This window comes from Diadema setosum, chromosome 3 (genome assembly GCF_964275005.1).
Source record: "Diadema setosum chromosome 3, eeDiaSeto1, whole genome shotgun sequence".
NCBI lineage: Eukaryota > Metazoa > Echinodermata > Echinoidea > Diadematoida > Diadematidae > Diadema > Diadema setosum.
Genome location: NC_092687.1, coordinates 33384469 through 33396520, shown reverse-complemented (window position 1 = coordinate 33396520; position 12052 = coordinate 33384469). Strand labels below are relative to the sequence as shown.

The 12052-nt window shown below is 36.2% G+C and overlaps 1 protein-coding gene across 1 annotated transcript in view; it reads right to left on the bottom strand.

The window, feature by feature from the left end:
* LOC140246799 (uncharacterized) overlaps nt 1-10585 on the bottom strand; it is a 238570-nt gene extending 227985 nt beyond the window's left edge. Inside the window, exons 1-2 of the mRNA XM_072326131.1 lie at nt 10290-10585; nt 620-2180 (exon numbers count right to left, since the gene is read on the bottom strand). Of these exons, the coding sequence (XP_072182232.1) occupies nt 620-2180; nt 10290-10585 (1857 nt within the window). The remainder of the gene's footprint in view (nt 1-619; nt 2181-10289) is intronic.
* Between the last annotated feature and the right edge of the window lie 1467 nt (nt 10586-12052).

The window sequence follows — 12052 nt, the reverse complement described above, 5'->3', positions numbered from 1 at the left end:
ACTGAGAAAGAAGACATGCGTACCCTGCTCCATTTCTTTACAGGGCTGACCCAGAAGTGAGGTATTGAGACATGGATTCATAATACATTGTACTTCGAGTCCAAAATGTGCATACAAAAGAATGTATATCGTATCGAGCTATTAGGACAGAAGACCGTTTAGAAATTGGTCTGGTTTGTCAAGAACTTGAAAGAGTTACACTTCTCTCTCAATAAATATCTCTATTTCTTTTTTGTCTTTTGAAACACAGTAGCTTGGTTCGATCGGAACACATCAAGCACACAGTTCATGTGACATTAAACGTCGTATTTATATCATTAACAACTCATACAGACAATTCATAACAGTTACGTATCAACTCAAACGTCATTTTCATTGATAAGACGAAAGAATTTTAAATTAAATGCAACATTATTCATCTCAGTGCTAAGATAGGCCCACAACGATCAGAGTAAGTTTTCAGAATGTTAATGATTATATAGTACAGAAGGTTGAAGAATTCATTCTCAATCACACAGAAGAGAAGACATCACTAAGAAAACTCACCAAAAATATTACACTACCATTTTTCATACATGTAATACACTTTTCAAGTCGATATGCAAGTTGTGTCACTTACAGCTTGGTCATAGCGCATCATGAATGCTACTCCTGATTTTGTATGTTCCGGCATATTCGATGATATTTGGTATTCTTCCCACCCTTTTCCAACTGTTCTGGCGGCCTCCTCAGTATGACATTCAAACGCAACATCAATGCAGAAATACTTGTCAGCCCGCCTTGGAAGATCTTTCATGATATCAAGGCCAAGTTCTTTTCCTAATGCTGAGGCGAAGTACAGTAGGAAGCAGAACTCTTCATGTTGATAAAGAAGTCTTTGTTTCAGCAGTTGGTACTTAACATGATCACTGACGTATACATTTACAACATAAACCCCTGCAACATATTCTTGGAACAATTTGTGGGGGAAAGAAACTACTGACTGAACAAGGGATGTACTATTAGCACCGTGCCGACGCTTCTCTCTGGGGACATATTTGTCAATTGTCAAAACCCCGACTTTACAACATGTTTCCATGGCATCCTGGCACTCTCTGAAATGCTCTTCAGGAAATGAAAGCGTTCTCTGAAGCAAACCGTTCAGCGCTATTTCACTTATATCTTGAATCGCCCTTTCAGCTTCTGTCAAATGATAAGCAACCGCTTGATAATGTAAACGTTCACAGGCCTTTGATGCGTAGTGGTATTTCAGAAAAGAAATCATTTCTCCAAAAATCTCAGAGAAAGTTTGCAGTTTTGTTAATTCTTTCCGTTTCTCGTCAGTAAAGTACTCCCACATAAGGCAAAGCATTGCACAGTAGATGGGAAACGGGGCCATGTCAGACCGAATGATGTCATTTTCCTGCATAAAACTGATCAAACTTTCTCCAAGAGCATTCTTCTGACTAATCTGAAAATATCGACTGATATAAGTTGCTAAGTTCCCCTTACTAAATCCTTCTACGCTGATAAAAGTGTACATTTCGGCTAGTTTTCTCGTCATCTTGAAAGCGTGGCTTCTCCACGGTCGCGTGGTCACGATTACCTTACATGACTTATACTGCTCTAATGCTAGAATTCGGATGACCTCACTGTTGCTCCGTTCTTCTATATCTTCCCTAAACTCGTCAAAACCATCAAACGCAAGAAGAATTTTATTTAGATTTGTTGAGATATAGCCGTCTATCTGGTCCGGTGTTGCTGCATTTGAATCAGACAAATAAGTTTTCAGAATAGCACCAATACTTTTGCCGTCGGTGACATCTCGAAGAGGAATTACGATCACCAAATCCAGATCCTGGAGAATCTTTCCCTGACACCAGTCCCAGGCGATCTTAGCGCAAAGTGTTGTTTTACCGACACCCCCCTCACCCTGGATCAGAAGGTGCTTTGAAAGCTTTCCGCTCTCGTCATAGGCCAAAATGTCCTCGTAGGTTATCGGTGTTTTCCGCATGTTACCTCTGTCTATTAGGCTCAAATCTGTGTAAATGTCATCCAAGCTAACACGATCCATGAAGTTGAGTGGATCCATCGTGACCGTCCGCCTTGACTCACGGTAATACTCCTTCAGGTCTTCCTTGCATCGCTGTACTTGTTTCTCCTGAAGCGACGGGGGGCTTGGTGCTGATAGCGATGGCAGGCTTGGTGCTGACAGCGACGGCGAGCTTGGTGCTGAATATTCGGAAAAGAAAAGAAAAATCACTTTAAAATTCTATTTCATTTTTAAAGTTTCCTGGGTACCTACAATGTACATGTACATAGAGGCAGATGCTTGTGGGAGTTGGTTTCCTGAAAGAAAGTAAAACATATGTACATCTGTACACATTATTATTATTATTATCATTATTATTATCATTATTATTATTATTATTATACTAACGCTATTTCAAAAATATACAAATAGCAATAATACATACTATGTACACACACACACACACATATATATATGTGTATATATATATATATATATATATATATATATATGAAGAGTTTGTTTGCAAAAACCGATAAGTCCATATTTGTCAAGTGGAGATATTTGCGATCAAAGGTCAAGAAAAATAAAGAGAATAATAAGAAAATTTTTGCTGCTTTTGACCATAACTTCAAAAATATACCTTTATATGTAGTGACCAATATATCATTTAAAAGGTATTATTTTGTACTTTATGACAGAGACCGTACTTCAAAATCTTCAAAAATGGACTTATCGGTTTTTGCAAACAAACTCTTCATATATATATATATATATATATATTATATATATTATATACATATATGGGCCGTGACGCGAGAAAAGGGCCCTTAGGGCATTAAATACCGAAAATGAGTTTTCACGTCCATATTGTAGAAGAAACTCTGACGTATTTGGATATGAAAACCTTTTTCTGAAATTCCACTCCTAAATGCCCCAATTACGACATTCAAAACAGCATGTTTTGTCCAAATCCTGTCACTTTTTGCTGCGTCTATGCAAGTGCGCGTAGTTAGCTAGTTGATCTTTTTTGCGCGTATTGCTTTGTTAAACTTCCGCGCCGTTTTCTGGCGTTTGCGCGCAGCGGCGCTAAGGGCCCTTTTCTCGCGTCACGGCCCACGTTGAACGATGTACAATTGGCCATTTTCGGGCTTTTCGATATTCAAACCTTTGTAAAATTGTCACCTGGGGGTGTTTTTCATGGTTTTAGGTATCATTTGGTAGGGGAGGGTTGTACCTTTCAGAAAGTATATACTTTGTAGTGTTCTTACTGCATTTTCTTTAAAAAATAATGCTTTGAAGCTGAAAAAATTGACAAAAATGCATATTTTGGGAAAAAAAATCCCAGAATCACACATCTTAATTTTTGTTCTAATGCAATTCTACAGCTTTGTTTTTCCTTGTGAGTAAGCCCACACACTTCAACTATTTAATCAAGTACTTCTGCCATCAATGTGTGTATTATTTATCTTATCAGGAAACGTTAAATTCACTTATGTCTGAAAAAGAACGTCTCTGAATGAATTATCTTTTCCATGACGCCAAAGATTCAGGATGACTATGAAAACATGTAAGGCCATATTTATTTAGCGTCTTATCCATACTACCATTCCATCGAAATTTGTGAGTGAGCTCTGTGAAATAATCGAGTGGTGGCTCATTAAATAAAATTATACTGAATAACCATCAGAGATGTTCAGTTGTTTAATGGTTTCATTAATGAAAGTGGATTATGCTTGAGATAAAAAGTGGTTATCAGTATGTCAGTGTGAGCCAGGCAAGTATGATGATTGGCAACTTTAGTAGCATACTGTCCACAAAAGTGAGTTCTGGTTGAAAACCCGAATTGGTGAATGTCTCTGATCAAAACGAATGTCCCTGATTGAAAATCTCTGAAGGGATATTCCCTCATCTGACACTTTCACACTGCATGATATTTTATTTCCGTGCCTATTTTACGCACTGACGAGCCATCCTGGAATCGAGTCAGCACAGTTCAACGACAGATATGCCCACAAATCTTGGAAATGTGAGTAATAACAAAAACTTTCCTGGTGTTTGTGCCAATTTATTAGAATTATTATTCCGTAGATTTGCCAATCAGTATCATTTGTGAAATTATGTATTGTAATCTTTGGATTAAGGTAAATTAAAGGATAGACAGTAAATATGTAAGAATCTGCACGAAAATCAAAGACCGCACGTCTCTGAGCAAAATGAAAAACGTCTCTGAAAATTACTGTTTCATGAAATAAAGACATCCACTATACAAATTATGAGAACATTAAAGTAAATTTATGTCTGGATGGGCTCAGTTAGTATAATAGGAACAAGTAGAACCAAGTTAACACTGGCGTGTTGTAATATTAAGAAAAATGAAGCTTCCTGAAAGATGTTGAAAATATGTAAAAGAGTTTCAAATTTAAGATTTTCTGTTGATTGAGCAAGTGTAAACACATTGCCAGGACAGAAACTATGTTTTATGACTAGTAATAGGTCAATAGTCTATGATTATTATGTAGTAGTCACTTTAGTTTACGTATTTTTCGTGAGAGAGGCAGAAATGTAAGAAAAACAGGTTTAGGTCAGAGACGTTCTCTGAACAAATAGGATCTGCTCTCAAACCAATATCAATGACCCACCATGGCGAATTGGTGCCTATGTTTGTAGCACATTGGTTCCTCAATCCAAATATAATGCCAATATCTTGTAAAAATCAAACAAATTAAGTACTGATAAGCAAAGATGTTTACGTCAGAGACGTTACATTGAACGTTTTACATATTTTCAACTACTACAATAAGGAGTAGATCTTTCATCATTCCAGAGTATATGACCCTCGTATACATACATCGTTCTAGGTAATTTACGCAATCTAAAAACAATGTTGATTTTATAATTTTGATCAGAGACGTTCATTTGTGCGTATATTGTTCTTCCAGTGCATGATAAATATATTTTAATATCATTTTCACTCTATCTCTTTTTTTCTTACAGCAAGATGGGAAGACCGGATGGATTTTAAATGCTCCGAATATTAAAATTTCGTCCTGCTCAGGATCTTTAGGCTCAGTCATGTTCATGGAGCCTACAAGTTCCAGATCACGGCCGTGGTACTGGCAAGACCGGACGGACATTTTGGAGGTGCCATCTGTTTACAAAATAATGACTATCCCAACCCCTGTTTCAGGTAGCAAGCGACGCAGTCGGTACCATGCACTGATTGAGGACATGGAATACCAAATGCAGGGGAAATACAATTCAATGTTATAATGCGGACTCTGTTTTTAATGCACATCACTACGTTTGCTTTTGAGGCTGTAAAATCTGAGACTTACACGCTAAGAAATAAATGTTCAAATTTGCACCTAATTTGTAACAATAGCAGCACACCTGTGGTGCATACTTGCACCCTTAATTGTGCTTATTTGCACCCTTAATTAACTGCCTTTTTGAAGTTTTGCTAATTTCTGCAAACAAGTTCTCGTACAGTTGATAAGAATATGCAAATGAGTGAGCTAACCATGTCATAACCTCACAATTTTCCATTGATCGCGTACAAAAAATAACGAACATTCAATTTTTCTGTCTTTGAAATCTGAAACATGATGCTATTCCTGGTTGATTACCTTCAGAATAGTAATCAGTTAGATACACCCGGATTAAAGCCTCGGGCATAATTATGTTTGAATGAAAAACTTAAAATTTCAAAAGTTTAAGTGCAAACATTATGGCAAGTTGTGAGGGAATGTCAAGCTCAATTTGCCATTAGCATATTCATAATGACCGTTCAAAAACTGTTTCCTGAAAAATTAGCGAAACTTCAAAACGTCATAACTTCATTATTTTTTTCTTGAGCCCGTAAGATTTTATTCTTTCTTATCAGCGGCTAGCTCATATTTGGGCTGAATTTCCCCTGTAATGACTCCTTTTCTCTTAGAAGTAAAGTGAGATGTTCTAGTGGTATTATTTTTTAGGTTTGTAAGCCAAATATATGAGAAAAGGAAAAAAAAAAACTAACATCTATGATGAAACAAGAAAATGTCTATTAAGAATGTCCCTTTACTTAGTTTCCTCTACGACACTATACTTATGTATCGCCTTCGAGTAGAAAGAAGGATTGATAATCCCCTACCGATGTGACAGGTAAAATGTGATATTGTAATGTTATCATTGTCAACCTCTTGAAAGAGGTTTTCGGTTCATTTTTGGTCAAACGTTTGCTGTACCACACCATTGATATTCTTTTGAGTTTGGCGTTTACAATTTATATCTGCCATAGTATACAAAAAAAGCACAGCGGAATTTGATGCTTCTAGGATGAGTATAGATTAATTACAGCTTTCTGAGACGACATCATAACAGTGGCCCAGGTACGGTCCCTAATAAAAATCCGAACAGGCCTGACATACACATTCAATCATATTTGAGATATAGTGGTCAAATTAAAGTAGTATTAGTAAATTCGTGTTTACCTTTGTTATAGACTTGGACTACATTTGAAAGAAAACATATACAATATTGATAGCATGTGGGCACACCTTCGCATACACCGGAAGGTGAAATACAAAGTAGTTGTCATCATAAACAAAAACAATTCTTGACATATGCCTCGGTAAATGATTTCTCAATGAATGTGGAATGTTGAGTTACGAGCGTCTTTTAAAATAGGGAGTTTGGTGTTTAATTCTAGTGATAACTTACAGCCGAAACGTCCCTGATGGAAAAGCAAATGTCTCTGATATAAACAAATAATTTAGGTAAGGTAGTCAAAATTGCAAGTATTTCATGTAATTTTTATTTGTCTGTCATTCAAAAGTGTTGTAAGATATGAATGATATAACAAGGACAGGTTTGTTGTTGATTTTTGGTGTAGAAATCGAAATTCCTCTTACAATTTGGAGGTTTGTAGTTACAATCGGTTATTATGAAAAATAATTCAAGTTGAAATTACCATTCTGAATTGTTCACAAAAGACAAACATGTGTTTAATAAAAGAATAATGTTGTTTGTTCACAAACCTCGTAATTATGGATCAAAGGACATTGTTTTTATTGTCTATGTCTGAGGAACGTCTATGAGTGAAACCTGAACGTCTCTGATCAAAACATGGCTTACTTTCAGCATCTGTAAAGGGCTTTTATGGGGATTTGACCAAACGAAAAATTCATTAGAAGTATCTAGTGAACATTAACATTTAAACAAATGAAACCCCTGCTATATGTTTTGTTCAAATGAGATGAAAGTGAAGATAAGAACATAAAAATCTCTGCTTAAATGACAAAAACTCCACTTTTACTTTAACTTCCGTGTGTATTAGCTTTTGTAAACTTCACAGGAGGTAAACAATATTTTAGGAACAAATTAACACAATCTTCAAAAGCATGAACATGATGAAAATATATTCACTTGAATGTTTTTCTACCCTTCATTTGAATTTTCACTAAAACAATGTTTATTTTAGTCAGAGACGTTCGCCAATATGTCACACTTCTATCTAATCTTGAATAAAAACAACACCCTTGGAGATATCCCAGTATAACCGGTTTCTAAGAAAGCTGATATCAATGACATTTGACTGAGATATATTTATATCAGTGAGTGACGTTTTTTAATTTTTACCCCTGATTTACCCAATTGTACATCGTTCAACGTTTTCACCCATATATATACAGAGAGAGAGAGAGAGAGATAACGTGGCAGGTGAGGGTTGATATACCGTCATTCGAGAGATTCTACAAGCCCTTTTACTTTACCTCCCCGCATTTTCATAAATTTTAGATTACTCTTTCTTCTATCTTTAATTATTATTTTAGTCATTTTATTACTTGAATACTGGTACCCTCTTCTTGTACACCACTTTTGCTTACTCGTATTTTGAATCTTTAAGTGTTTTTCATCACTCGATGCATTAAAAACTTGCATGTATTCTATTTCTTTTAGTTGGATTAAGGGAAATGATAAAATAACTTAGATTTCAGTAATGTAGATCGAATACCACCAGGTATTGTCTTTTACTGGCCTTTTCGCAAAATAAAGGCAGAGATTCTTATGAAACGTGTCATGATCACTATTTTGTTATACAGCTTTGCCGTTGTCTTTATACTCAAAGCACCAATTAATTACGGATAACAACAACCGCTAGGCATGCGTACGAGACGCCTTAAACACTAAGTGGTTGTGAAGGTCATAAACACATTCAATCGAAAATAATGACATAAAGAAATGCATAACAAATATCTTTGTGACCAACAGTAACTAGTAATGTTCTTTGCCATATCTTTTGTATATTCACATCTCAGCAAAATTAAATACTCTATACAAGATATCTGTAGCTTGTTTTACAGTCTTCAAAGTATGTTTCTTTTTTTTTTTTGCAGATTATAATGATAATCCCAAGCGTAAAACAAAATGTTGTTTTTGTCCCCAGCTGCCAACAGTTCGTTTATGTAAGACGCATTGAGTTTGGGTTGATCACGAGGTGCAATCTTGTATTTGTGATACAGATTTTTTTTTTTCTGTTTAAAAGAATGCATAATGAAGGACACTGACATCTAAGGAAACCTTGAAAATATTTATAGTAAAAAATAAGTGGCTTTTGCTTATAGGGATACATATATCATTTTATTCATAATATCTTGAAGATAGCATCATGAAAGGTATAACTTACTTCGTCTATCTAGCATATATGTGGACAATCGGAATGTGTTATATAAAAAAAAAAAAAAAAAAAAATATCTGTAGACGACCAATATCTTCAGGAGTTATTGTTCTTTTCAATTGACGGGGCCCAATATCAACTTGTTTTTTCGCTGACACAAAATAAAAAATGTATGATGACCTTCAATAGGATGAAGATCACACACATCGGTGGCAATATATCTTTTTTCTAACATAATCAGTACGTAAATCGGAATGAAACTTAAATATACAAGATGCTTAACTAAATGCAAAATGTTAGTAAACACATCAGTGAAAGTTGTAATCATTATGCACTACAATATCTGTACAGTAAAAAGAGAGAAATCAAGATATTTGATTTTGATTTGATTTGATTTATTTATTCTCTGTATGCCATTTTTTTTTTCAAATACATCAACTTTCTGCAATTTCATTAACAAAGTACAAAATACCGGTAGTATACTTTATACAATTTTCATCATTTTCATCAATTATGCAATACATCTGTAGTATAATTACATGAGTAACGTGTTAATAATTTGCATACAGAACGATTGCCAATAATAAGCACAACGCTTGACTGTTTTTGTTAAAAGTACACATTCCCTGGACTTGTTACTGGCATAGTTCACAGGTTATACTATTCCCTTTCTGAAAGAGGTAATTCTAGTGATTTCTAATTATGCTAGAAATTCTAGTGATTTCTAATTATGCTAGAAAAGTGAAAATCCGTTGAATTTTCTGAAAATTTTCTTTGTATCGTAGTGCATACATTGTGTCATGAACTGTAGTAGTCTTCTGAATCAGCTGTCTCGTCACCAATACTTCAAAAATTTCTAATTTTTGAACGGATTTTCAAATATCCCTAAACTTTCACTGATGTATTGTACTTGTATTGCTGCATTCACTCTTTCGAAATGTATCTTGGAGGTTCATTTTCCCTGAAATCTTCTGATGATGCTTGTATATTTGGTTGGTCTTGTCAAATTTACCGCACCTTTCAGGACTGCACAGCCGCCGGCGGGAGGGCGCTTTACAAGTCTCTTAGACCCCATTTACAGTGCGAGGCTCGGCCGCGGCTCGGCCCATCCCCGCTTCAGTGTAAACGCGCAAAAGGCCAAATGCGAGGCCAGAATTGGCCTCGCATTTGGCCTCGCTCTGTAGGTGGTCTCGGCCTTTTCTCAGTGTAAACGTAAACTGGGCCAAATGCGCGGCCAATTTTAGTCTGGCTTCCAAACCCTCTGCCTGTACTATTTCGCTGTTCAGGATATTAACCCCCTCAACGTCCAAAACTATTATAGTTTAAGGTGGTTTTGTCCTGCAAAGGATTTTTTTCCTTCGGCAAAAACATTGCCAGAACGGCGACTTCGTCGCCACGGAATTCACTTGGCAAAGGTACTGAAAACCAGACAATACCAAATTGCGTTTGTTTACAAACAGAGCGCCACTACGACATAATATTGAAAGGTTTGAATCAAAAGCGCGGCCGAGCCCGGCAGTGTAAACGGACAAAATTGCGGGGCCTCGCAATTGAGGCTGGGCTCGGCCCAGCCCCGCACTGTAAACGGGGTCTAACTTGGTATAGCAGTGTGATGACTTACCTGATGGTAGATGTGTTTCAGCAATCCAAACTAGTTTGGCTCTCATCAGAGCCTCTCTTAGGTCCGATCGAAGTGACGATGGACTCACTCTGTGCCTCCACCTACGAAGCATTCTCACAGTTCCTTTATTCGTTACATCGTGATAACGACTGTTCATTCGCATGTAGTTACCAATTTCTGGCACAGTGAAGCCCAACTCTTTCCCAAGGTCCTCAATGGCTTCATCGTCTGGGATATCTCTTGCAATGGCTTTCAGAACGGAATCCACATCACTGGACTGTTTTTCAGCCATCCTGTATTAATTTGTAAAAAAAAAAAAAAAAAAAAAAAAAGTAGGGCCTATTCATCTTTTGTACACTTTATTTTCATTAATCTGTATGAATATCAGTGCTTAAACCTGACGCAAATCATGATAGCCCTGATTAATGCCTATAATAGAGAACAGTGTTCTTTAATAGTAGAAACATCAATGCGTTTCTATCTCAATGAAATGTGTAATAATGGGTAGTTACGAAAAACGTCAAATTAAGACACATGCACTCTTTTGCCAGCATGTGATTCAATACAAGTCCTATCGCTTCACAAGCGTGACAGGGGACATGCACGATAGTATCCAATTGCATTGTAAGTTATTTTCCTTGACGTATGTGCTCGATACGTGTTTCAGTGTTCGCTGACTGTCGTATAATATGCACCTCTCAGAGTTTCGTCCGAGTCATGAACGTCGAAATAAGACATATAGTATGCACTCTTTTTGCCAGCATGTGATTCATTACAAGTCCTATCGCTTTACAGGGGACATGCACGATAGTATCCAATTGCATTGCAAGTTATTTTCCTTGACTTATGTGCTCAATAAATTATGCGTTTCAGTGATCGCCGACTGTCGCATAAAGCGCCTCACATAGTTTCGTCCGAGTATGACTTCAACAATAAATTTCAACACTTACAGGTTTTTCGTCGTAGTATACCGTACATACAATACATGATCACCATGTCAAGTAAGCCTGCACCATCCAGTACGATGGTGAAATTAACACACATAAATCATTGTTTAATTCATTGATCCAAACACCAAACTTTTCTTTTCAAATATCTGAGCATTATTTTAAAATGTGTCACCCTTTACAAGTTATAAAACTGGACAGTCTTACAACTGTACCTCTTTCACTATCTAATAATCACCAATAATAAATAACACATTTCTGTGAAGGATTTTTTTCTTCTTCTTCATCTTCTTCATCTTCTTCTTCTTCTTTTTATCATATTTTTAAGGGGATGGTTATTATGCCATGAAGTGGAAACGACTTAAAGCTTGTAAAGTGCTTCCCAAGAAGATTTTTTTTTTTCATTAGAGAGAGCAGTCATTAATATTATCCACCCGCGTGAGAATGCTTCGATTAGTTTATAGATGATTTGAATCGTGAAATTGGACATGGCAATAGTTACAAATGTACATTTGTTTTATGCCAAGCGCCATACATGTTTTTCCGATTTATCGTCGCTCAAGAGGACTATAAGTTTAATAAAGCCGAAGCTATGTTTCTACTTTTGATCTACTGGACTTGGGTAAGAAAAAAAAGAAATGATTGATTTATTTACTTTTTTATCATTGTTGCTGTTGTTGTTGTTGTTGCAGGTGTTGTTGTTTTTTCGAGTGGCTTGTTTGTTTGTTTATCAAGTCACTGTATACGCATTTTCATTTACTCCCTGGTCGTCAACATTGACAGGCGCGGTGGAGCACTCCAATTTGCATCTC